The sequence below is a fragment of the Chiroxiphia lanceolata genome, chromosome 5, assembly GCF_009829145.1.
Source record: "Chiroxiphia lanceolata isolate bChiLan1 chromosome 5, bChiLan1.pri, whole genome shotgun sequence".
NCBI classification, from domain to species: Eukaryota; Metazoa; Chordata; class Aves; order Passeriformes; family Pipridae; genus Chiroxiphia; species Chiroxiphia lanceolata.
This window is the reverse complement of record NC_045641.1, coordinates 50729341-50757079: the sequence shown is the minus strand read 5'-3', so window position 1 is coordinate 50757079 and position 27739 is coordinate 50729341. Positions and strand designations below refer to the sequence as shown.

The 27739-nt window shown below is 39.4% G+C and overlaps 1 protein-coding gene across 2 annotated transcripts; it reads right to left on the bottom strand.

Moving 5' to 3' along the window:
* Positions 1-5645: 5645 nt before the first annotated feature.
* Positions 5646-27724, bottom strand: ST13 (ST13 Hsp70 interacting protein). 2 transcript variants are annotated; one of them, XM_032687490.1, is made up of 12 exons: positions 27489-27724; positions 22886-22943; positions 21600-21669; positions 21424-21494; positions 20837-20903; positions 20176-20260; positions 17622-17732; positions 16188-16290; positions 12817-12933; positions 12078-12141; positions 10838-10938; positions 5646-7440 (listed from the first exon to the last, which is right to left on the bottom strand). In XM_032687490.1, the coding sequence occupies exons 1-12, from the start codon at positions 27719-27721 to the stop codon at positions 7312-7314; spliced, it is 1209 nt and encodes a 402-aa protein (XP_032543381.1). In that variant the 5' UTR covers positions 27722-27724; the 3' UTR covers positions 5646-7311. The 2 variants fall into 2 exon arrangements, with proteins under 2 accessions (XP_032543381.1, XP_032543382.1); XM_032687491.1 differs by lacking the exon at positions 27489-27724 and adding an exon at positions 27037-27192.
* Between the last annotated feature and the right edge of the window lie 15 nt (positions 27725-27739).

Here is a 27739-nt window from a genome sequence, read left to right as displayed (position 1 = left end):
GAGTGTTTGACTAGAGTCTGAATTATTGTTTATACAATCATTTAAAACACTGTCAAATCAGTTTAATTACCATTCAATTATTGCTTAATAACAATTCTATCATCATCATCAGATTTTTATTCAGTTGTCAATTAATTATCCTTTGATCATCATTTCATCATTAATAAAACCTTTTTAGTTAACCCCACATTGATGACTTAACTGACCTGTGACACCCCCCTACAAGCAAAAGACTCAAACCTTAGTTTAGAATTAAGATGTACACAGGTCACTAGCTATCTCCTGACACTAAAGCAGCCAGGAGCAGCTTAGGTTTTACAAAACCAGGGGACAATTACACAAAGTGACTTTGCACAATCAGGTCCATGAGCTTTTGGGAGAAGTGCCTCAAACAGGACACAAACTCCCATTACTGCTGTTCTTTGTGATTCTGTCCCTCTTGTGTGGAGGGAAACTTTCACCAAAGAGTCAGTTTGTACTGCAGAGTGGATTTCCATCCTCATTGTGCACCCAAATAAGTCTATACTATTATTATTCTGTTTAGCAATATTTTAAATACAACACTATGCCCTGTATGTATTGCAAAACAATATCAACAGATAATGTAACCTGAGTATTAACAGGTAATGCAACAACTGCAATATTCCAAAAGCAACTTACCTTATTGTTGGAACACACAGACCTAGTGAAGCTGTCCAAGAAATACAAGGGAAACAATATAGATTAAGTTAAACAAGATATGTCAGTGTGTTCTACAGTGAAAAAAAAAAATGGAACCTATCTAAAAACCAAACTGCATAAAAAGTTTCGTGAAGACATGCCCTTAGGTCTTCACAGAAATACCACAAATTCAACAGGTTCCCAGGCAAACACAACATGCACAAGTGCGGTTTAAGGAAGGACAGAAGGTCCAAGTTACCTGCTTTTCCTCAAATCTGTCAATTCTACTAGAAAGCCTGGAAGAAGTGAACTAATTAAGCAACAACAAGTACAAACATATTCTCTGTACATGAAATGCATCTTAGTAATTTCTTGTTTGCGTAATTCTGTAGATTCCCATACAAGGAGGTAATTGGTCTTGAGAAACTTTATCCTTGGTGGATTTTGACTGGACCACAACTTTGTTTCTGATTCATGACAAAGAATGAGGACACTGTTGGTGACTCCAGAGGTCATTTTACTGCCTCTGCACTGTGTCTTACCTTAGAAAGTACAGGACAACTCTGAACTTAAACTAATTCTACCCTACTACTCTCCTTTATTCTAACATTAATTTAAAAAAAAAAAAAGATTCAGAAATGCTTATGTCCTTTATTTTTGCTTAGGAATTTGATTCATTAGAGTGCAAACGTGTTAAGGCAGAATTTAATGACTACTTTCAAAAGGACTTTCTGAATCTGTTGCAAAACTTTATCTCTCAGAGAAGGTGGATAAACTGGATTATACTCCCAGTACCTCATAGATAAAAACTACTAGAGATTAACTAATGAGACTACATGTGCTGACAACCTGAATTCATTAAATAGAGCAACTTGATCACACCAACTTGCCAAGATCAGGCCTAAGTACTAAGACCATGGCACTACTAGCCTATTCCAGAAGGAAGCATTGTAATAACAAACATATTAAAAAGCCCATTTTTCAAATACATGTGTGCACACTTTGCCTGAACAGATTTTGACTGAGCCTTGCAATGATGCAGAATTTTCCCTATGCACTTCATCTAGGTCAAGGAACACGGGAGAAGCTGAAATTCTTTTCAATTTAAATTACTTGACTTTGTCATTATTAGTCTCCTGTTACAGTCCCTTCTCAACTGCCTTGCTAGACCTAATGTCCTTTAGTCACTTTTAGTTTTACACAAAACTAAAAAGTAACTGTCAAACACAAATTTTGTTACCTTGATGTTGTTGGTTTTTTCCCCCAAGCACTTGATAAATGTCCAACATCTGTTCTAATTGCAAATTTTTCTGGTCTTCCAGGCTAGTAATTCATTCTAGTTCACAATATTTTTTCTTCTGGTTTGATAACTTTTCACACAAGAGACAAAAGAAAAAAATGTAACAGATTACAAAATGGCTTCTGAAAATCTATTTTTTTTCCAGGAACTTCTCATTATAGGATAACACACAAGTAAGTGAGGGAGAATCATCCTGTAGAACAGTTGTGTTAATTTTTCCTTATAAACTCTTAGCAAAAAGCCATATTTTAGACCCAGTTTTTAAAAATCTGAAATAAGAAAGCACAGGTGGCACTTAGTGCTTTTTTTTTTTCCAAATAAGAACTAGACACTAGTGGCTGAGCGTCAGCATGAATTTTCTCTAATGAAAGGCAGTGCAGCTGGCAGCAGCTCAGACACTTCACTCTCAGTATAGTACCTTGATATTTTTCCATCTAATTCTGATGATTTCCTAACAACTTGTACCTTCAGCCTATTTTAAAAGGTAATTTTATTGAAAATGGTGCTGGTTTTTATGTGATTTCAGGTATGATATTTTTCTTCCTGGAATGCAAAATGCAATTTCAACTCATTTCTAGTAACTCTTACTCACCATGACAATGTTAGAAAACGAAACGTTTCAACCATGGAATTCAATCTACTACTACCTGCTTTAGACCTTACCTCCTTGTTATTTACTTTACACTTGAGTAATAAGTACCTTGTCTTTCTGAATACCTTTGTTCTATACAAATCATGCTTACTATCCAACTGCTTCAGCTGCTGTACTTCAGGAAGAAATTCCAAGACAAACTGCTAACCCAAATCCTGTCGTCCTTCACATTTCATTTCTTTACATACAGTAGCAACTCGTATTCCTTGCAGCCACTGAAATAAATGGTTGTACATTAAAAAAAATCCTGTGCGACAACAAAGATACCAAAATTTGTAGCCCACTTACTTAAAACAAAGAGCCATTAACACATTCTGTAAATACATTTATTTATTGACAAGATCTCAAGCTTGTCTGAGGTCATCTGTCTAGAATATACCTTTCAAAGTGTATGTACATCCGACAGGTACAGCAGTAATGCTTTGTTAGAAGGATTACAAGTTAACACCTGGATCTGGTTAGTCATCAAGATTCAGATTTACAGAAAAGTCCTCAGTATTTACATTCAGTGGGACTTCAGGATCTCCAGTCAGTAGGGATGAAGGAAGGTTTATCTTACATGAAGTTCCTGTTTGTGAGGACCACATCAAGTGAATATGACTTACCCATGCTCTGATTCACAAGGTGATCAATGACTTGTAGCCCAAAGTCACCTGAATTTTATCATTGCTCCACAGCACAGGTCCACCAGCCACCCCCAACCTGCTTCATTTCTTTGTCACATTAAAACTGTACTTCCTGCTTCCTCTGTATTTGCATTTTCTTATATCACACTACTGACCTCCTATAACTTGTCTTGTACTACTGAACGTGGAGGTGCCTGCATTCAATTGGACGCTGTCATTTTTTACTCCACTTCAGGTCTGTGGTAATACAGAACTACTTTGCTACATTTCTGTCCTTACTCCATCATGTATGAAGCAAGATCGAGGCCCACACTGCAGAGCTCTGAATAAGGTTCACAGGACACCTTTCTTTAGTCATCAGACTACTGTCTTCCAGTCGAACTACCCTCCAGCTCCAGGACACCAATCCACTTCAGTACCAGTAACTGACAGTACCAGACTGCCCAGCAGCAAGTGAAAGGAAACAACCCTCTGGCCTCTGCCGCCAGTTCAACAACTTGCTTGCCCTACAACCCTGAAAGCACTGAGGCATTCCTCAGCTTAGATGCCCTGTGGGATTGCAAAGGGACTGCAAACACTTCCAGTAAGGAGCATGCCATGATCCATGGAAAGGTACATGCCAAAGCTACCCTGGCTCCAGCTCACTCAGGCTAGGTCCACAACCTCTTATGCCACTGGGTGAAGGACTCTGTTCGGACAGCAGTTGCCATGAGCTCCCATAATAATATTATTTGCTCTTCCATCTCACAGAAGAGGGATGTACAGGTATACATCAGTGTTATTTGTACAAGCTTTATGGAAAAGCCCTGAAAGTAACAAGCAAGAGAGATGAAGTAGCCTTTAAAAACATTTTAAACTACAGACAGTACTTGCAACAAGCTGTTTCTATAACATGATTTTACCTTTACATGGCTTTTTAATACTCATTTATTGACCCATTCTGCCTCTGGCCTATCATTGCTCTGCCCAGGCTCATCCCACCTGCTTTCATTCAACCTTGAGACAGTCTGGCTCCTGCCAATCTGATCACTGCCTTCCAACAAAGACAATCCAAGACGTTTTGACAAAGAGCATTTATTCGCAGGGCAACACCGAAGCAAGAGAAATTTTCAGAAAAATTCTGGTAAGGGCACCAAGCTTTGCATTCTCCACCTTAATATGCAATAGAGGTCCCTGTGAACAACAACAGCTTGAATGAGACAACTGAGCTGACACCTATTTTCCCTTGGGGCAGCAGGTGAATGACAGAGGACAGTCAAGTCACTTGGATTCACACACACAGTAACAAGGCTATGACCCTCTGCTCCCAGTCAGCTGCAGGTGTATCACTGTACTCCTTGGCAGGCCAGGTCACCTAATCCATGGCACAGGATCAACCAAACAGTGCAGTACAGGACTTGCTTCACAAGGCAGAAAGGCACACCTGAACTGGGGTCAGCACCTGGCAGCACCCCACCTTAGCTGACATCAATACCCACTTACAGCTTAGGGAGTCAAATTGCCAGCGGAGCTGATTATTATTACATTATTATTATTATTACAAGAACCACCCCTACTCTGTGCTGCAACAGAACAAAGAACCTGAAGGAGCTGCCAGTAAATACTGGAACAAGCAATGAGAAAAACAACATCCTCATTTAGCTACTTACATCCCACATTTGGAACTTACCGTCTTTGCTCATCTCCTGTGCAGTGAGCTTTCTGTACCTGCACCTCTGTTCAAACGAGTTGAGCTGCTTACATGCCCCATGCCAACTCAGGGAACTCAGACGAGGTCCAGACAGCTCCTCAATTAATTTGCAGGTAACACTAAAACCAACAAAAGCTCACACACCAAAGAAGTCATAGGATGCACATTCCCAAAGAACAGGAATTCAGCTAAACTGCTAACGTCAACATCAAAATGAGGGAAAATGTTTTTTTTTAACCAATCAACTCTGAAAAAGGGCAACTGATGCATAAGCAAGCAGGCAGGACACATATATGACCATTTCTAATATCTAAGGATAACTTCCTACTTTTGACTACTAATAGGTAGACAGATACAAACAGCCAAGACAGAATAACAGGAAAATGTAGGGAACAAATCTGTATTCAAGATACTCTAATACTCTAATTCGTGCACAACACATAAGCACCAGCCTGAATGAAGAAGTCAAGTTTCAGCCTATAGTGAGGGGTGACCTACTTTGCGTATTGCCTCTTGGGAACAGGAGATCAAGACTATGAACAAAAGCCAGGCACACAGCAACATGCAATTGTAATTTGAGTTCATTTGGTCATGAAGACAAGCCCTTAGGCATTTAGTTCCAATTTAAACCATAGCTTTAACAGTTTAATTAAAGCACTTCCACATTTAATTTAAGCAAAATAGGTTTTATCAGAAAGTTAAACAAAACCAAAAAGCTGTATTTTTCAAAACCATACTTTATTTTTTAAATGCTAAGAGAAGTATTCAGAACTATATTTCTTAAGCAAAAAGATTCACATTTCATTCTGCAAGGTCATTAGTATGAGAAAAAGCATTTGGGGATTTACTTTTTTGCAACCATTGTTGAGTTCCTACACCAAACCAGATTTGTTTCAAAATGGTAACATCAGTTACGGCTTAAGATACAGAATTACAAAGAAGTAATACAAACCTTGAGACTCAAGTGTTGAACAGGTAACTAGGGTCATTTTTTCTACAGAAAGATGTTTTAATTAAGACAAACAGAAGCAACAACTTTGTCTTTATTGGTAGACAAATCCACTGGACATCATCAGCACAGACACTGCTTCAAGGATACCCATGCTGTTAAACTGCAAGTGTTAAAGAATGTTCTGTCTGCTCCAATTACTTCACCTTTTCCTCCATATCCCATACCTACAAACCATGGAGGTATGAAACCACAACAGCTCTTTGTTTTGATTTTTTCTTTTGGGGCTTTGCTTTGTTTCAAAGAAGAAGATACAAGAAAAGACGGAAGACTACAGAATGCAGTGAAGAAAGAGTCATCACCTCTAAAGAGACAGCAGGACTTTGACCAAGACATTTTAATCAGTAAGCATGTAAGGACTCAAACAGAACCCAGAGCTGCAATTTCGTTGGGAATTCTCCCCTTCACCGATTTATAACTCTGCATGTACATGTTCTGGATGGCTTGCATTCAGTGGGACAGAGGTAGTGATGGGAACAAGATTCCTTCCCTAAAGTTTCCAAATAGATGCAACCTGGTAAGCATGGCCCCAAGGAAGGGCGAGTGCAACCAGCGGAGGACCTGCCAACTGGGAAAGGACAGGAGCACAAGCACAGGCAGTGAGCTGCTCTCCCAGACCCAGACTATAAATAAAATGTTACATAAAGGTGCTGGACAAGAATTGAACAAGTAACAAAACCTCTGTGGCCTCTGCAATACGTACGTCATGCCAGGCTGTGCAAAGGATAGGTTTGTACCTTTCCTGCACAGTTGTGGTGATCAAAAATGATACAATACTTGCAGTACTGCCAGAAGTTCCAGTGTGTAACTAGCTAGCATGATTATACTGATAATAGCTATATAAAGTCAGTCACCTATTTAAAAAAAGGAAAAAAAACCTGTATTTGCAGACAATTCCTTTATCCAGTTAATTCTTCAGACTTGTCCCACCTTTGCTACTTGTGACTAGGCCAACTTTTCTGTCCAAAGGGGATTAAGACAGACTTCAACTGTTAAAGTTCTTTCCTCTTAAAAAAAAAAATCCCTTAAAAAAAAATTTAAAAAAAAAATTTTGCATGTTTTTATCTTACACTCCTGAAATATTACAATTTCTCACAGAAGCATTCATTCAGAGGAAACTGTCTGTAACACTTATAATAAAAGCTTGCAACTCTTGGACAAGAAGGGATGGTTGAAACTAGGTTATCTGAATAAAATTTGGGTTTCTATAAACCAATAATCGAATAAAGTAAATGCTTGGGGCTAGAGAGCAGTTCTCCTTAGAACTTCCTCTTCTTAAAAAGATCAGAGGTAAAGTGGTTTGTTTTATTGCAACACTGGTTAGCCAAATCCAATCCTTCCCATTCAGATATGATTTTTAAAGAACCAGGGATTTTATGGTTTACTGCCAAATTTGGCAGACAATTTACTGATGAGATTCATGACCTTGGGATTGTTCTGGTACTTGGACATATTTGCTGGGTTCTGCGCAACATCTTGGAATGCGACCATAACTTCTGGATCCTGCAGGACAAAAAGCGAAAAAAAAATTAGAGCATTTGTAAAACAAGTCTACAAAAGTTAGTGGTTACATGGTTCCACATGAACCTAGTCTTGCTCAGCTTTTAACATGACAAGACTACACTAGACTCTTGGCAGGAAGTCTGTAAAGAGAATCCGATGTTAAAGCTGTGTCAGTAAACACCAGAGTCATTACTGAATTGGTTACCCTAATAGCTCACTGTGTGAGAAGGGGAATAGGATAAGAGTTCTGTTTCTCCAGAACAGGAGCTATTAAACACAGCTACACCTACTGCATTATTTCTGTTCAGGCATCTTTCAAATGCATTTTGAAGAAGGAAGCAGCTCCATGTGTGTTCACAACTGTTTAACAAGTCTGATCCTAAACAGCACTTGGTAGGTGTGGACTTGCCCTGAAATTACCCACGCACTTCAGGTATATTTTATACATGTTAGGAACCAAGAGTCTAGTCTTGGTTCCTAAACCAACTGGAGGATTTACAAGTGTGTTGTCTTCCTCACAAAAGATAATCTGCAAAGTCTATGAAAAATGGAATGCTGAAGTTCAGAACACAGAGACTAGACATATTTTCTCCACTTTACTGTATTCCCATGCAAGAGAAAAAATGAAGGCTTTCCAACCTAAAACTTCTTGAATTCATTTCAAAATAGGGCATGTGATTATAAAGATCATGTCACATCATTAAATCTGATTTCACCTATATATGAATCTGGAACAAAAAGCTGAGTAAGCTTAGTCACTGGTTTGCATCAAAGCACACCTAAATGAATGTTAAATATCCAATTTTATGCTACATGTTTCATGGTCCTATAAATTCACAGCAAGCAAGCGATTCTGTACTTGTGCAACTTGGAAGCTCTCAGCCTTAGATGGTGTTTATAAAAATGTTATACACATCCAAGGTTTCACACTGATAAGCAACATTAGCAAAATAAAGTTTAAGACTGAGGATATCAACACTTTCATAGGGTGGAATGGCAACCATTCTATAAATGACACTAGGGAGACATTCAGTTTTCTAATGTTTTCCTAATGACCCAGTGTTTAGTTACAGAAGGATGAAAAATATTTCTAAGAAAAAAATTATCAGTGGTCTTTTGTTTCCAAGTTACACATTTTGGTGGAAGTCTGGGTCTAACATATATCTACATGTCAAATAAGGAATCTATAGGTTCATCTTGCACATCACTCCTTATGAAAAGAACAACTGTGTGACTCAAAACACAAATGTCATGTTGTGTCTATAGAAAGCAGTTGTACATGCAAGATAGGAAATTCTAAAGAATCCTCTAGACAGGCTAAACAGTAAAATAAGAGAAAAACTAAAATTTCAGTCAGTTCTTCTGGAGACTAAAAGGCTTAGGGGAAAATGAGCTAAAATTACACGCATTAAAAGTCACCGCAAACTGTCACAACTTACTGTCATTAAGAAGATGTAAAAAGAAATGCTAAAGAAGTTTTGCTGCTCTGAGTCTTTAGTGCTTAGAAGACTAATATCAGTGACAATAAAAAAAAAGGAAACATCCTAAAGAAATAAATCTTCTGCAGATCATCCAGTCCAGCCCCACTACCAAAGCAGGGTCATCTAGTGCAGGTAAGATTCTTATCTTTACGCCAATGGTGAGCAATAACTTCCCTAAACACGTCCATAAACAGCCATACCTGGTTCTTTGGTTGCTTCTACAGATAAGATGAAGTTGACAGCATAACCAGTTTAATTTAGCTCATGTTCAGGCACACACAGTTGTCAGGTTTACTGAGATGTTAAAAGACTCAGGCATATTTCAGTGTTAACTCAGAGAATAGTCTCAAAGATGATGAGATGATAGCAAGTCTAAAAAGACTGAGGTGGTGGTCTTTACTCAGAATACTCCAGTTTTCAGCACTAACTCCTCACTATGAAAAGCCTCTACACACTATCAGTTAAAACAGCAATTTGGGAGTGACTTGTGTGATTCAGTATCTTCAGACTTTTTTGTAACACCTCAGATAACAGACATAATAGCTGCCAGATAACATTATCCATCAACATATTTCACAGTTGCACTGAGCAGAAGCCAAGCAGTAGAAACTACTGTCTTTTAAGACTAAAGCCTACACTGTCAATTCAGAGAAGATCAGAACACAGAGTTGGATATTTTAGGAAAAGGTGGCAGTGCTAAATAAATCATACCCAGATGTAAAGTTTGTACAAAGAGGTCAGCAAGAGACTCAAGGCTTTGCTGACAGGTTGTACATGTTAAAGCCTGCCTGCATTATCAGAAAACATTGTCAACACACATTCTTGCAACAGAGTCCTACCCTACGTTGGAGTATAGAGATCAAAGTGCAATGGAGTCTTCTTAAAGGCATGTGGCAAGCACATAACATTTAGCTGCACCTTAAAACTCTGTTTTCAGCAACTCTAAGTGCAAACTCCTGTATTACAGCATAAATTAGCCAGGTAAGGAACACAACTACAAGTCAAGAGCCTTCTCTGGATGGTTTGCATTCAAGTCAACATTGTTGACTGTGGCCATGTAAGTAAAGGTGTGTCTCCCAACATCAGCAACCATTAAGGGAACCCACGAAATCACATGGGAAGTGATGATTTTTTTTGTGATTCCAGGGCATTCTGAGTAAGGTACCCTTGTGGTGCCTTTGTTTCAATGAGCTGAGAACAACATGTAACTCTAACCACAGCAATCCAGAAAAAGAAACAAGACTCCTTTATACTTGATCATACTAGCATGCAAATACAACTACATGGCTCCAATCTTTCCTAGCCCACCTGCTCTTAAAACTGATGTTGTCAGATACGTTCCATTTAATCTGCTGGAATACTTTTCTTGAGTAGAATTAGTCATGACATTAAGCAATTACTTAATTGAGCAATTAATCAAGTCTACTAGAGAAGTAAGCTTTATGAACATGAATTCAGAAAATGCCAAGATGCAGAACTATTCTGATACTACTTTGTCTCTTGAAAAAAACACACACTTAACCCCCTAAGAGAAAGGCAATCCTCATCTCAACATTACTGCAATATCTTATGTTACAGCAATAATTTTTTGTTTGGGCAGTGAATGGAAATGACCATTTGAGAGACTTTTGCTAAAGACATGACAAACTGTAAACAGCACATAGTGTTGCCTATCATAGACCAGGGTATGCATGTGTGTGTGTCATCTTTAATTAAGCTCCCACTAGTTTGAAAAATAGCTAACATTGAATCCAGACAGGCTGGCGTCACATACACAAGGAAAGAATTTTACAACAGAAATAAGCAAGCCTTCCATTGCTTTCCAGAAGGTCACATCTTCCTCCCTCCCCTTAAGCTCATAAGTGCTGTCCGTCTCTCATTCAGAACATGTAGCTTTGATTTTAAGAAATACTCACCTGCATGGCTGCAAGAACTTCTGGATCACTGAGAATCTCATTGAGACCTGGCATACCTGCCATTCCTGGCATACCTCCAGGCATAGCCCCAGGAAATCCACCTGAAAACCCAAGACAAGAAAAACGCATGATGAAAAACATTTAACTCATCTGTACAGGAAGCTCACTGAGACTAAGACATACTGTCCTTGCCACATCTCTAAAGCCATGTCTTCCATAATGCTACAGCTGGTCCACTGAATGGAAAGCAGGGTCTTCAACTCCTCTTTCTGTGAAGACCTTCATCTTATTTCATCTGTGTTTTTAACCCAACTGAATAGGAGGCTTGTAACGAGTACAGTTATTTTTCTGGTTAACTTAAATCAGGTGGGTCTAAAGCCCAGGAAAATAAGGAGTTTGAATGCCTGGGGTGAACAATTCAGGGCAAAGGCAGATCAGCAGTAGTATATCCCAGTACATTCCATATTTGGTGGGAACTTTAGGTTTGAAAAAATTATACCACCAAAGGAAAAAAATAAAAATGCTTGAGGTTCTCTTACTGAATCCTTAATCAGCAGCTTCCCTAGCTGTGCTGAGCATGGTACATATCATCTCTATCTGGCTGCTGATCCAACTGGAGCACACACATACCCTACCTCAACTACATCTCAATCTTCAAGAGCATTAGTACTTACTTTTGTTTCTCACCAGTTCATTCTACCAAAAAATAACACAGAAAGCCTGATTTTTGTGGAACTGTCAAGGACAACTTTTCTATAAGATAATCTGCACTACACCTCCTTTAAGAAACTCTTCTGTTCAACAATAGCTTGCAACCAGCACAGATTTCCATAATATTCAATCCAAATTTTCAACTTTAAAACCATTGTTCTTAAGCAGAATGGGTCCAAGGCACCCTGGGTAATTTAGAAAACATTTTTATTGTAGATTTTCAACACATTATCAAGCAAATTCTACTTCTTTGTTTACCCAGACCTAAATCCTTTCATTCTATTAACTATCAATTATTGATTTCTGTTTTCCCTCTACTTGCTACACAGCATCAATCTTCTTTAGGAGAAAGAATCCCATCCCTCTTCCCACTAGTGCTCCAAGAGTTATTTGTAGACAAGTTCTAAACTTCATAAAATATTTTTCTCTCTGTCTTGAGAACAAATGCTGTAAAAACTGTAGTTATAACACTCCATATGGAAACGAGAGCCACCTCTACCTCAAGTATTGGTGCTTAAAAATAAAATACCTGGGAAGCCACCCGGGAAGCCACCAAACTGAGCTCCTCCTGCCTGTCGTCTTGCTTCTTCCTCCTGCAGATGAAAGCACATCATTCCACACAAAACAATGGAACTGCAGCCTGTTTGCTACTGCTCAACTGGGTTTAGGAGAAAAAAAAATAGCCAAGACTGTTTCAGGCAGGTAGGCTACCACAATAAATAAAGCACTTCACTATGTACAAAACTACCGACAAGAAAGAGCTGTCTACTCTTCTTAACGTATGTTATTGCAGGTAAGTTACGCAGAATATGTTTTTACTGAATATGAACTGTATGATTTGTTTTAGTTCCCCAACTGTATTTTTAGAACTCCCACCCCCAGTGTATTAAAATATATCACTACAGCACAAAGAAAAAACAAGCAAACTGCATCAGGAATTGACGAAAAGAAGTAGAGCATTATCCTGAACTTAAACCCTCCCATTTTGAGAAACGTAAGTGAAAACTATTCCGGAACAGTCTTACAATAACTGACTTTTTGAAATACAGGATTAGTAGAGATTCCAGAGACTGGTTTTGTCATAAGCTATAAAAACAGATGCAATAAAATGCCCTCTTCTCCAGGTTTCATTATTGGTCAAGTAATTGAGACAGAAACCAACTCTATAAAATTTAAGACTTTAAATTTAACTTTTTTTCTCTGCAATTCATTATAACCAAAATAACACTCTCCAAATTATTAAGAAATATTAAAGCCTAAATATTCACCCTCTGTGCTTTCTCATGCTCCTCCCGTGCCTTCTTCACTCTCTCCATTCTTTCCTTGATTTCCTTTTCTTCACGCTTCCGCTCATATTTTCGTCGATGTTCTGCAATTTTCTGAGCCTGTAACAATAGAATACCAAAACTTCATATACATTTCTAGTATATCACACAATGCATTTCAATACAAAATACATGCAGGCTTTTCTGCTTTCACCAGAAAATTAAGATCTGATTTTACATCCTAAAAGCCTCTTTGGTTTAGGAGCCATTTGCTACTTTCTTCCCATGGCAATCAGTTATTCATGTCTACTCAGCCTTGACTGCATTCACCAGAACATGCACTCTAGTATACTTTTTCTGCAATAGTTCGGGGACTTGCGCCTTAGTTAGAACTTAAACACATTATCATTCCATGTTCCCTCTTGCTTTTATGCTGAAATATTGATTTCTCCAGGGCTAAAACCAGCAAAGTACCCTGGAAAGGGGCACAACAGAAAGTATAATTCCCCCTGTGCACACACACTCTATAGATAATGTTATGCTGTTGCAGATGCCTCCACAGCACATAGGCAGACCAAAGAATTCCTCAACCAAACCAGGAAAGGGCTGGTGGGGAGGAAGTTTGCCTCCTATCACTAACTTTTTCTCAAGTGTACCAAATTTACAGCCCCAGTGAAAGAGAGGAGTTAGCAATGAATTCCCTAAGGCTCCTCAGTCAGGGCTCATTTAACAACAGAACTAACTGCAGCACTGCTTTCCTGAAAACGGAATGTATCCCTACAGATCACTGCAAAAAATGGTTTGTTATTTCACAAATCGTGTACAATGGTTGCTCTCCAACACTCCTGTAACAAAAAAAAACACACAGCAAAAATCACACTGCAAGAACAGAGATACTACTATGACAATGGATACTCTTTTATTCTTTTAGAATACTCTTTAAAGGAAGAAATTATTTTATAAGTAGCAAAGCTTTGATATAACTTATTTTAGATGGGAGATACTCATTCAAGACCACATTATTCCTGAAGTGTATCTGCCAGAGAAAGCACACTGCAGGCAGCAGGACTGACTGAGATCGAATGCAGTATGTGCTATCAGAACCTCACGTTACTGCCATTTGATGGCTCATTAAGAGAGAAGTGTCCTATTTTCTTTTTAATGAAGCATAAAGAGTTTCCAAAGTTTGAATTTTCATTATTTCAAAGTATTTATCAAAATGAACTAAATATTTTTAGAATTTGACTCAGACTTTTAGCTGAAAGTGCTACAAAGTAAAAAGTTCTAGGAAAGCTCGAAGCAAATAAATTAGGTGAACAAATCATCTTCACTTAACGATTTTGAAAATCACCCATGAAAAGATCATACTTTTTTCCTTGAGCTACATACACAAATTCCCATGCAGTTGGCAACCACGCATCAATGTATCACAGATACTCTGCTGTTTCATAATCAGCTGATTAATGGGGAAATAGAAGGTTCCCCCTCAGCCAAGCATTAAGTATACCTTTTAAAAAAAAGAGTTGAGACCTAAGACTTAATTACATTAACCACAGATCAATAATCTCCAACACAGAAGACTAATAGGTTGTGAAATGGTTTCCATTGTCATTTTGCTGGAGACAGCATCTTCTACAAAGACATGGTAGAAAAATGGAAAGCTTAAGTTATTAGACACAGGAATGTTTACGCATGTGGTGGGTTAAGCTTGGCTGGTTGCCAGATGCTCACTAAGCCGCTCCCTCACTCCCCCTCTTCAACAGGACAGTGAGAGAAAATAAGATGGAGAAGCTCCTGGCTTGAGATTATCTCAAGACAGAGATCGCTCATCCACTACCATCATGGGCAAAACAGAGTCAACGTGGGGAAGCTTAATTTAATTTATTGCCAATGAGAAACAAAGACAAAACTAAAACCATCTTCTTCACAAAGGTCAACTTTACTGCTTCATTCCCCCGCTCTTTCACCTCCTCCCCCATCCTTGAACAGCACAGGGGGATGTGCTGACCACAGTTGTGGTCAGTTCACAGCATTGCAGCTCTGCCACTCCTTTCTCCTCACAGCTTTTTTCCAGCCTCGGCTTGTGGTCACCTCACAGGATACTGCCCTTCACAAACTGCTCCAGCGTGGGGCCTCCCCACAGGGTCCTTAAACAACAGGCTGTTCCATCATGGGTCTCCCAGGAGCTACAGCTCCTGCCAGAAAATCAGATTCTGCACAGGCTCCTCTCCCCAGGCTGCAGTTTCTGCCAGGAGCTTGCTCCAGTGTGGACTCTCCACGAGCTGCAGCTTCCTTCAGGGCCCATCCTCTTGCTCTGGCATGGGATCTTCCATGGGCTGCAGAGATCCTCCATATGTGCTCCACCGTGGGCCTCCATGGGTTCAAGGGGGACAATCTGCTTAACCACAGCCTTCTCCAAGGGCTGCAGGGGAATCTCTGATCCCATGCCTAGCACACCTCCCTCCCTTCTTCACTGATCTTGGTGTCTGCAGGGTTGCTTCTCTCATATTTTTCTTCTTTATTCCCCTCTCTCTCACAGCTGTTGTGCTGCATTTTTTAACCCCTTTCTTAAACATGTTATTACAGAAGCACCACCAGCATCACTGACTGGCTCAGCTTTGGCCAGTGGTGAGTCAGATCAGGAGCCAGCTGGAACTGGCTCCATCTGATACCGGCACAGCCCCATGTCTCTTCTTACAAGAGGCAAGCCCTGCAGTCTCCACCTTCCCCCAAACTTCCCATGCAAACCCAATACAACGCAACTGCTGCCATCTGTGGTCTCTCAACCACTTCAAAGGAATGGGCAGAAACAGATGAAAAAGAAAGCCTGCTATCAATAGTGTTACATTTGTTACACAGAAATTCTTCCTTAGAAGAATGCTGGGGTCAGCCACACCAGAACAGCTGAGAAAACCAGTCATGCAGAGCTGAGGCTGCCCTCATGGGGCAGACTAATGAAAGTACAAACCACAGCAAAATGCTTCCTTTGGAAAACGTGCTTAGGACAAAGCTTTGATCAATTCAGAAACATCTTGGAAAAAAAAACCATTATCAATGTTATCTTGCTCTTCTGAATGTTTTTAGTCTAGATTCTAAAATACCTGGCAAACTTCAACTGCTTCAGATTCTTCTGTTAAAATTTTAGAAAGAAACATATTTCATATTTCACTTACATGCCCAGTCTTACAAACTCAATTTCTCTACACAGCCATAAACAGCTGTGACTGAAGATAGAGGATTTAAAACTCAGTTTCCAGTGTCAGATGACACATGAACACATTTTCACCAGTCAATCCATATTAGTGAAGAACATGAAGGCAGCAATGTCACTCAGAAAAATACAGGAGAGATCTCCAACATTCTTCCCCACTTACTCTTGGTTGCACCTCCTTCAGCATGGCACTAGCATCTTCATCATAATCCAGTTTACAAGCTAATGCGAGATCATGAGCAGCCTCCTCCCAGTGGCCAAGAAGTCTGGAATGCAGAAGACACCAACACTCAGAAGGAAAAAGCAAACTGAACACCTACAGCTCTTCAAAATATTTAATCATGCAGCATTCAGAATTTTTACCTGGAGTTACAAGGACTTATGGACATTTAATAATCATGGTGTTTCCTCTAAGCTGCACACTACAATACCATTAGAGGATTCTTGCTTGCTTGTTCAGACACTTAGAGTAACTTTTGTTTGAAGTAACAATGAGTAAAAAACCCTCTGTGAGCTGGTGTCATTGTCTGCTATCAACAAGAAGGATCTAACAGGAAGAAGTTACCTAAACATGTGAAGCACACTAATAAAATATTCTGCACTATTAGGCTCATGTTCAGTGTAAAACTAAACGTTCAGTGTTCTGTACAAGTCTATACCACTATTACCTCAAGTTTAAGCGGACTCTCTTTACTCAACACTCAAACTTCCTAGCTGCCTGGATGCACCATGTCTTAGTTGAAGAGGTCATACAAGCTCCTGTGCAGACTTACTATTAATTTATACAAACTCTGGGTAATAAAAAATTTAAGCAAATGGTAGTATTACTAAATGGTCAAAGCACTTCTGCTCACAGACAGAGGTATTAATTCAAACTATGCTCCAGTCTTCTCACTCTTAGGCTCCACACTATGTATTAAAACTGTAGACATTAACATACTACACTTTGAACACCTTTTTTTTTAAGTTCTATTAACATTTACTTCTTCCACTTTCATACCGACCATGAGAAGGGTCACCTTTTTTTTGACTTACTGTCATTAAAAAAAAAACAAACCCTGGTTGAACTATAGTTGGGGGGAGATGCTTAATGCCATTTTAAATAACTACACTGCTTAACAACACTCTCAATTGCAACAAATGGTTCCTTAATAAGTAGGCATTTCAATTTACTATTTAAAAGAGCTCTAGGATCTAAGGAATAAGGACAGCAGAGATGTCCAAGAATTACAGGTTAGTAAAAAAAAAAAACTTGAACCAGGTGAAACCAAAAGACCTTCAAACAAATAAAACAAATAAAACAGAAGGCCCTGGATCTCATATTTCAGAAAAGCAGTAAGCCATTAGAAGATATGTTAAAAAAGAGAGAGAGACAAAGAGATAGTGCCAGGACTGCTCATAAATTGCCATCAATAAATCACCATTGTCCTTTCTTTCCTCTAAGCCACATACTCAGCACGATGGTTTCTTGGCTCACAGTTACTGCTCTCAGGTACAAGACAGACAGTTCAGAGACACAGAGAAGGAGAGAATATATAAACAAAACTGTTCCCTCCAAGTAAGTAAAGACAGCATCAATTAAGGTGCAGTTCATTACCTATGTGCTTTCCCCCTCCATTTGTAGGTCTGTGCTGAGTCAGGATTAATCTTGATGGCTCTGTCGCAATCTCTAATGGCAGCATTTGGCTTCTGTAGTTTCACAAAAACACTGTGGGAACAAGAACATGTATTGTACATATTGAAATACCAAGTTACTAACTTAAGCTGGAAATAATTTTGGATGACTAACAGGCAAGCTAGTGAAATAATATATTTGAAGAGCTGAGTTAAAAAAAGATTTTGTAGCGGTAACAAAGTCACTAAAATTTAGTCTCACCCTCCCAGAATTGTAGGTGAATCATTAGCAAGAACTGAAAGCATTTGTTGTTCACACTCAAGCCTGGCCAGCAAGAATAACTCTAGTGCAGAAGGAAAGGACATATAAATGCAAAGGACAGTTCAGCCCCACCGGTGTTTGGAGTCTGTAGAAAATGGCAATTAGCAATTTGAACAAAACAACAGTAATATTCTGCATGCTATATTACATAGTCTTTAACACAGTAACACAAAGAAAGCATGAAGAGTTATACAGGCTACAAGGATCAACAGCTCAAGTCACGAGGAGATGAGGCATCAAAACTAAAAGCATCAAAACAAACACAAACCTAGCAAGCAGCCCCAATCCCTTGTCAGTTAAGTGTAATAACTGCAAATTTTAGAATACACAAGCATATCATATTGACTATTAGAGTGGTACTTTAGGAGGTTCAGGCATTTCAAATCAAAAATCTCCAAAGGAGACACTAGAAAACATTCCTGAATTGACAAGAGTATTCAATATTCAACATACTCCAAGTCAGAACTTCTGTCCTTTTACATCTACTTGAAAACAGTTTATCAACAATTTTAATGCCTGTAAGTAACTTCATCATTAAGGCTTGTTATAAAGCAAACACAAAGTCACACATTGTCTTCTAGAAACAAATAGGTAGACAAAGTGTCTGTGTTCCAAAGCTACACTTCACCAGTGACAAACGTTCCAATGCTGCTGGCAGCACAAACCCCCCAGAACTGAAATCCAAGGGGTGAATTACTCATAGCATTTGGATCAGCATGGTGAGTTTTACAATATCTTAATATATTGTTCATTTCTTTCTACAACAGACCAAATTAAGGTAACTTTTACATTTCCCCTAACATTCTTATTTTTCATTGCTAAACCTTGAGAAGATATAGTACTGGAAGAGATTTTAAAAACACTGTTTTGATGGCAACAACAACAACAACAATGAATTAAGGTACACAGGTGGTGTTACATGCAAAAAGTTTAATATGGAAAAGAAAAAACTAGCAGGGCAGGTACCAGATAAGGTGTACTAGAATGGAACAGTTAAAAGACACTAATTAATCTCGTGAAAGTCACCAAAAGTTGAACATTTACTTGAATTTATACTTTGCTATGGAAAAGACCCGGTAAACTATCAAATAATCCACAGTTTGTGGGGTTTTTTGTGTAAAAAGAGAAAGAACCCCAAACTTCTGCTTCTGCAACCCATACTTGCCCAGAATTAGATAGATAAAGATGTTTGTGCATTATGAAGTTAGGGTTACCACACAATAAATCTGACAAGTTTCCAATGCATCATCTGCAGTCTGGCAGATGTAATTAACAGTAAGGTGGGTAGTGAATGGGTTGAGATACAGATGTGTCCTATTCAAACATAAGAGTGTTGAACAGAACCAGGTCTACTTCACAGTGAATAAATCCATTTAGCAGGTATGACAGGGAGAGAATTCACAGGATTCATAATTAAGTCTGCATTTAAACAGGATAACATTTCAATCATCATCTTAATCCCAGAATAAACTTCAGATTTTACAAATGTAAAACCCAGCATTACTCTGTCTCAACATACTAAAAACCATAATGCTGAGGAATACATTAGGTGCAGGCAGGTTGATGTGCAGCTGCAGGTTGAGCTCTCTCTGGGTGAAGAGACCTTTGCACAGCAAAAGGCCCAGGGACCTGTGGCTCAGCCAGGTGACCCGACACTCAGAGACACTGCAGGAGCTGAGGACTCCAGACCTTCCAACACTTAAGGCTGTGAGGGTATAAAAACCCAGGGCTTCCTTTGTTCAGGGTCCCTCCTTGGAGGGAGCTGTTATTTTGTTATTGCACCATGATTAAACTATTTTAAGGATCCAGATGTCTGAGCCTCTGCTATGGGAAACCCAGGGTCAAGACAGCAAGGACACCTGGACTGACTGAGTGTGGGGTGTGTAGCTATGAAGGGGCTTCAGGCCCAGGGCAGGTGGTGTGAGTGTGACTGCTAGAATGGCTCCTGGAAGGTCAGACAGGAAAGTTTCCTTAGCAATATTACCACAATGCATTTTGGAACACCATTCTGTATTTACTCTACTATCAAGATCCTTTATATGGCTGCTTCAGCAAATCTGGTGAATCACATATAAGGAAAAATGCATGAAATGAGCTCTTCCCTTTGCCTCATGTGATTTAAGTTTACATAGATCCTCAAGTTGCCATTATATTTAGACACCTTAAGGGAAATAACAGAACAGGCAGAAACATACATCAGTAGTTTATGACTCACCTTGCCCTCTTGGCATACAAGATGGCCAAACAAGGATTCAGCTTGATAGCATCTGTGAACAAGTCAACAGCCTTCTGAAGTTCACCTAAATAAAAGTACCAGTGAAGTTTCAATCATTATGCAATGAAATTACATCCAAATTCCCAAACCTGCCTTACAGGGTGTTACGTCCCTAGGCACTTCTTAGACAGAAAATTATCAACAAAGGAAAATCAATTTCTTCCTCTTGCTGTGGTACTGACATACACACTCCAAAATTAATGCTGGATGAGAAGAGAGACTTTTCCCAATTAAATTGGGAATATTTAACTTTGAATGTAATCAATTAGAATGTCACATCTTTATTACACAGCTTTTTGCTGCATTAAGACAAACCACTAGAGACACTAATCATAATATGCAGGGAAGTACTATAATGATCAACTTGTAATTAAGATGCTGCAGTGTCTCATTCCCCTCTCCCGCCTTCCCCAAAACTACAGTGACATTGGGAAGGCAGTACTTAAAGAAGCTTTCATATTCTGGATAATTCTGAATATCGAACAAGCAGTGGGTTTTCTCTTCCTTGGAAGCATTCAAAATGATCCAAGATATTTACTTTTATTTTAAAGGAGCATGAAACCCAATGTCTTTGAATATGTACTAGAAAACAATTTATCACCTTCGCTTAGAGCATTTATCGCTTCAATCTTCTTTTCATTAGCTTGATCTGCCATCTCTTCAGTTACCTAACAAAATAAAATAAAAAACACACACAAAATCCAAAAGCTGTAGATTCCAGGCCAGACTTACCATGCTAAAACAGCACCAAAGGAAAGAGCTTCAGTTTTCCAATTCCTGAATATTTATTTTAATTTGCATTGAAATCATAGTTCAAAAAAAAGCCACAAAACCCTTTATTTTCAGCTTGAAGACATTATCCAACAATATTTTTGGCTACAAAGTGAATGAAAGCTAAGTTTAATAATGGCAGAATTCTACGTATCTAGTTCTCATGGGTGTTTTGATAAGGTTCTTTGTTGTTTTCTGACCTGATCTTCCTTGTGGAACTTTTTGATTGACTCTAATCTTGAATAAGAAAAACTGTGATTTTAAACTAATAAGTTTTCTGTTTAGAAGAAAAAGAGACAAAGCAACAGCTGGCTGCACAGATAATACAGTACTCATCCCCCCTCAGCTGCTATCCTTGATTAAATGCAAAACCTCTCCCTATCTTTCCTACTGCCACACTGAAAATATCGTGCTTACCTCCACATTTTCATCCCCCATTTCCTGAGGGTCATCGTTGTCTGGTTCAATCACTCCCTCATTGTCAATTTCTGGAGAAAAAACAAAACACAAGACTAAGCACCATCTAAAGAGAGAAGATTTTCACAATAGTTTTCACATTGGTAAAATGCAATAAAGTCATCTGTTTTCCCTACCTAAGTCACTCTCTTCACTTTCTGGTTCTGGTGATTTAACCGGCTCCTCTGGCTGTTCCTCTGCTTTGCCCTGAGAGAGAAATATATTTGTAAGCATACATTATTTCTGACTGATATTCTATTTCCACTCTCATAAATGACAATGTATTAGAAAAATCAGATCACTCTACAGCTGAACCATTTTATTTTTAAGATACTAATCTCCTTTTTTCCTCCTCTCAGATTAAGTCTATCGCGTATGCAAATATTTCACAGCCCAAACCTGGACTCATGAACTTCTGTAATTGGTAAAGCCCGTCCTTCAAATTATGTGATTCAATAATCAAAACCAAATAATCAAAATAACACCTAATTCAGTACCAGTTTTGCAATGATTACTAATCAACCTCTCCAATCTTCCTGCCTTCCCTCACATATTCTCTGGATCAAAAAATCTCGCAATCTAATACCATTAAGCTAAGGTCCTTTAGCAAGGAGCTGATGACTATGATTTAAATATTGTTTCCATTTGCCAAGGTCAGAGATTGTTGCCACTTATACATACTTAAAATGTTTTTTCAAAAATTTTCAAAGGTTTCCTTATCAACTTCTAACTAAATTTCATCTGAAACGTGTAACTTAGCACATTCTGCTTTATCACAGACATAAGCTGCTTGTCTTCAGTGTCACAGACTACACTCAGTACATACACACAATCCCTCCATATAGCTCAAACCAGCCAGTAATTCCAGCATCCAATGTTGTTAAATTAAAAAAAAAAAAATCCATTTTTCCAAAAGAATTTCATGCTTGAAAAAATCCTGATATAAATATCTACAAGGCAAATTTATTATGTCCCTTAAAATAAACAGACAAATTCCAATGAAAATCTCTTCCACAATACTGTTTAAAAATTTGATAGTTCAACTGTTCACTTCATTACTTATCACGCTCGTTAATATTTCTTCTCATGAAAAGATTATAATTTAATCCACTAATGACTAGAGAAGAGGTTTATAAACAGACAGTGCAAACATAAAAAAAGAAGTCAAGACTCTGTTTGGCATTTGCATTGCAGAGAACATCAGGCATTCAGGATTAGGGAAATGGAGCATGATAACCCTTGAAATAAACTAGGAAGCCATCTGTAACAAGTCATCTACAACACACAATGGGCAGGCTTCAGACTGAATTGTCACACTCACCCACCCTATGAAAACTGACAACAATTTTTCCCCTTCTGCTGCTCAGTAATTTCTGCAGCATCCAAATATTAATTTTCAATGATAAATTTTTTTGTATCTCACCTTACTTGTCTCCTCTGTGGAGGCATTGGCTGGAGCAGGTGGAATTGTGCCTCCCATACTTTTCAGTAAAATAGAGAAAAAACAAAACAGTAAGATTATCAAAATAATGTCATGTATTTTATTGAGTCAAATCCTGATAATCTCAGCTTTCTATTGTAACACAAAACATGATGATCCAATTCACTTTCAAAACAGCAAACTGTGCACACATCCCCCATGCTTTTCTCAGTGCAGTACAAAGCACACTGTCTGTTGTACAACTCCACTGAGACCTGGACTCATGAACATCACCCTTCACCCACTCACCCCTTCTCACCACGAAAAGCTGCCTCCTTGGCTTAAATGGATTTTCTCCTTTAAATGTAACTTATGTTTGAATCAAAATAAATATTATGAATATAGATACTACTAAAATTAGAATTATTTTTGGAACAGAGGTCAAACAAGTAAAGAGAAAAGAGTCAAAATGCTTATGCAATTAAAAAAAATTGCTGCCTAGGAAAAAAAAAAAATCATTTCTCTTATGTATTGCAATATTCATGCCTTCCCTCCGCTACAATCAAGGAGCATTCTTTGTAGAGACAGCATTCTGTCAATACAGAATAAACTTTTACATGATATCGATCTTGGTTAGCAGCCAGGAGTAAGCACAGGCTGAATTCTCCAGCTGTTTCATAGATCTAATCATACCTAATGGCAGCATGCCACAAGGAGTAACATTCCCATCCATCCTCTGCCCTGCATTCCCATCTACTGATGGCTTTCAATAAAAATGTTTCTATTAACTCAGTGGGCACGACCAGCTCCTTGGGGTCCCACACAACTGGTTTGATGGGATGCAGGGCAGAGGAGAAGGACGTGGGCAAACAGGGGTGGACAGGAGGAACTGGAAGGGTGCAGGACTATCTACTTTCAGGAATTAGTGCGACATAAAACTATATCCTAAGGATAAGAAGTTATAGCTCCTTAAGTCAGGCCACTGCAGTCCATTCTTCCCTCTTTCCTCCCTCCTGTCAGCAGCACCGTCTCACAGCCAGGCCCCAAACTGGCTGAAAACAAACCTGGATGAGGTGAGACATTACCAGGACAAGGATGAATCGGGGGAGAAAGGGTAGAAGAATGAAGAGGAGACGACAGGATTGACAGTCCTGGCACAAGGCCCTGCAGCAAAAGGCAAGCAAACAGCACTAAACTACTCCTTGTTTACACAGAAAAACAAGGGACAAACCCCAGCATGTGGTGAAGCTATTGCAAAAATCTAGATGTGTCCCTGGAATGTCGACATTACTTAATCTAAGTTATACTGCAAGAACCAAACAACTGCAGTCTGAGAAATCATTACAGAGCTAGGCAGAACACACAGAACATGTAGTAACTGTTCCTCCTAAATTTTTACCCTCGTAGGCTGACAATAGAACACATAGCTCTACTAGTCTGTAAAAACCAAAGAGACTTCTTTAAGACTACAGGGACCATCTAGTGAAGCCTTGGAACTTTTTTTCTGCACAAAGAAAACTACAAATTGTGAAGCATTTTAGCAGTGATAATAGCTAATACCCATGTTAACAGCTGGTTTTAAGTCCGGCATCTTGAATCACCTCAAGACCAAAACAATTTAAGTATCCTCTGTCTTCTTCACATCTCCCCCAAACTATCCAAGCTTCAAACAGTTTTGAGATCGGTTTAACTAATATACATGCACATTTTATAATATGCTATTTCAACAACTTCCAAGGCTTAACAGTTTCACTCAGTCCTTGGAAATGCTTTTGCTATTCTGTTATTCTCTACTTAAACTAGTTACAATTCCAGAGCAATTCAAAAGCAAGTTACTCTAAAATCTCTCAACTCAGTATTTGATTACAATGATTAAATGCACAGCAAGGATATCTGCAAAGTTTGCAATGTATTTAACCCCAACAGTATAGGGATACACAAGGTACTCTCAGAGGAAAAGGCAGGTACTGAGCTGTATAAAAGGAACACACACACACAAATAGATTCTGAATTAAACCTTTGTTTAATTGAAAAAACCCCATAAAACATAATAAACTAAAACAGAGTTGTGCAATGCCAGTAACAACTTCTGGGAGTTGTCAGGACTCTATTGCAACAATGACTGCATTCTTCCACTCATCACAGCCACAAGAAGTGTGGTGTTTATGACTTGCTGGAAGAACTGCAACTGTTATTTCTGCATCCACTTTTATCACTGACAGCAAAATTACCTTTAGAGAGAAACTGGATTACCATGAAATCAAAAGGGTCAAAGTCTATTTGACCAAAACAACAACAAAAAAAAAAGGCAAAAAGCCCTGTTCATCAATTAGGGATTCTGTGCTTTACTTCTAAGGACTGCTATTGTTTCTTTGTTCAATTGCAGGGTTTTGAAACACGTCTCCTTTAATGACTCATTTCATAATAATTCAACTAAAACATTTGTATTTTTATGTAATTATGAAAAAGTGAGCATGACTAAAAGGGATGTCAAAACACTTCCCAAACATAGTCACACACTACTGTATGCTTTCTTTACGAAGAGCATCCATACAGAAATTAAATACAACAGCTAGACAGAACAAAGATTAGAAAACAACAAGTGCATGAAAACAGGTAAGACTTAAAGTTTCTGATGCAATATTAACAGCTAGTCAGAAATAAAGCATCTCCTTCTGGCTTTCTGAGCAGTTAGCATAATCTAAGTTAGAATTATTAAGTTTAAGAAAAAAAAATCAAAACAATTAGCAGCATTTTAGTTGAAAATTCAGTGGGGGATATAAGAGTTATTGAGCTTATTTCCACCTGAAGCCAGGCCACGCTGTTTCAAGCAGTTTCCAAAGAAGAAGGGCCTATAAATCCACTTAATAGTCCTACGGCAAGGAGCACTACTACGGAAAAGCAGAGGGAAACCCACCAGACTTCCAGATAGTTTTACAGGAAAAGTGATCTGGCTACCACTACCATCTACCAAGTATATAATATTTAGCTCAAATATGTGAGGAAAATCAGAAAATTTCAGAGAGCTGCAGAAGGTTCTACTCTGGAGTATTTTTCTACTTCTGAGATAAAGACATCCAGTGAAGATTTTACGTGAAAATACACTCCACAGCTCTAAAACCTAATTTTTATACTTATAAGAACAGCACCAAGCATAACTCTAAAAATTAATCTCGAAAATAGAGCCCTCCCCATTAATATGGAGAAAGGGAATGGAAAGGTGACCATCTAACTAACACTTTCTTTGGCCAAAAGAAGTCAATGTTCTTCCTCTCCCTCTCAAAGTACTCTGTCCACACCTTCAGAATTAGGCAACAGAAGTAATGGAGGAAACCTAGGGTAAGGCACTGAAGTCTTTTATGCAGCAGCAAAAGGAACTAAAGATCTTCAGCAGGGTAAGACAGACATCCATCTCCTTCCTACACGTAGGTGCAGCTACTATCAGTACTGCAAAGCCAAGTTAAGTTAAACAGGAGTGGTTTTACAACCACACTAGTATTCAGATGCATAAAAAAGTTTAAGCATCGCTGTAAAAAACCACTAATAAATAGTTCATTGTAGACATTTTCATTACAGGACATATTGTAAAATGCCAGTATTAACTTATATATATATATATATATATTTATATGCACACAAAGCCCTGCTGGCTTTTCAACTAATTACAAATACTATATAGCAGGAAGTACAGTTAAAATACCTTCAAACTAAAACAAATTTTCTAAAACAAATCCCACTTTGTCACTAGATAAAAATCTTTTAACCTCCTGTAGCATAAAGTGTGCACCTGCAAGAACTTCCTTCACTTCTCAGAGTTCTTTAGAGTAGCAGCCACAAAAGCCAAGCAGAGGTACTGTAGCTAAACACAGGGGCCCTGTGGGTTCTACACCAGCAGCGAAGGACCTCAGCCCTTCCAGCCTGGTGTTTGGGGGCACTCAGGGTGGAACCCAAACATGATTTTTAATTGAGAAGCATCTGCTACGACAGGCCCCGTGCAGCATAAACAGCAAATGTCTGAAGAGGCTCACGGGGAGCACAGACTTCGACTACTTTATACGTGGAACTTCAAGGAGCAAAACACGCTTTGGACAGGAACCGTAGCTGTCAGGTATTTTATGCTTCTGGGTACCAGGGTGTAAATTAACGCCACTCACCTCCCCACAACCTCGGCTTCTTTTTAAGACAGGCTAGCCAACTCTGCTGCGTAATGCGAGAATTAGCTCTGTAAGTATTACTCTGGGGCTTTCCAGCCTGGAAAGCTGAGCCACTGAGATGGCCGGGGGGCAGGCTTTTTGCAACAGGAATAGCCGGCGTTAACGAAACAAAACTAACAAAAAAAAAAAAAAAAAAAAACCAAACCAACAAGTCTTTTTAAGGCGCCAGTGGTGCCCCCGGCGGGCTGGGCCGGGCCGAGGAGGCCGCAGGGCCGGGCAGGACCCGCGGGGGCGACACCGCGCGCGCCCCAACCCGGCCACACGGCGGGGCCGCGTCTGCACGCGCCGAGGGGACAGGCCCCCCTCCCCTCACACCGCGTCCCGCGCCACAACACCCTTCCCCCCGCTCCTCCTCCCCTCACGGCCGCCTCCCGCCACGGCGCGGTACCGACCTCTCCACCCACTCGCGGAGGAAGGCGAGCTCCGGAGTGTGCAGCAGCCCCGGGTTCTGCTTGCACAGCCGGACGAAGGCCCGCAGCTCGCTCAGCTTGCGCGCGTCCATGGCGGAGCGGCGGCGGCAGCAGCACCGGCGGCGGCCCAGGCGCGCTCGCTGTCCTGTCCTGTCCCGCCCCCCTCCCCGCCGCGGAACCTTCCAGCCCGCCCCGCCCCTCGAGGGCCCGCCCATCCACGCGCCGGCCCCGCC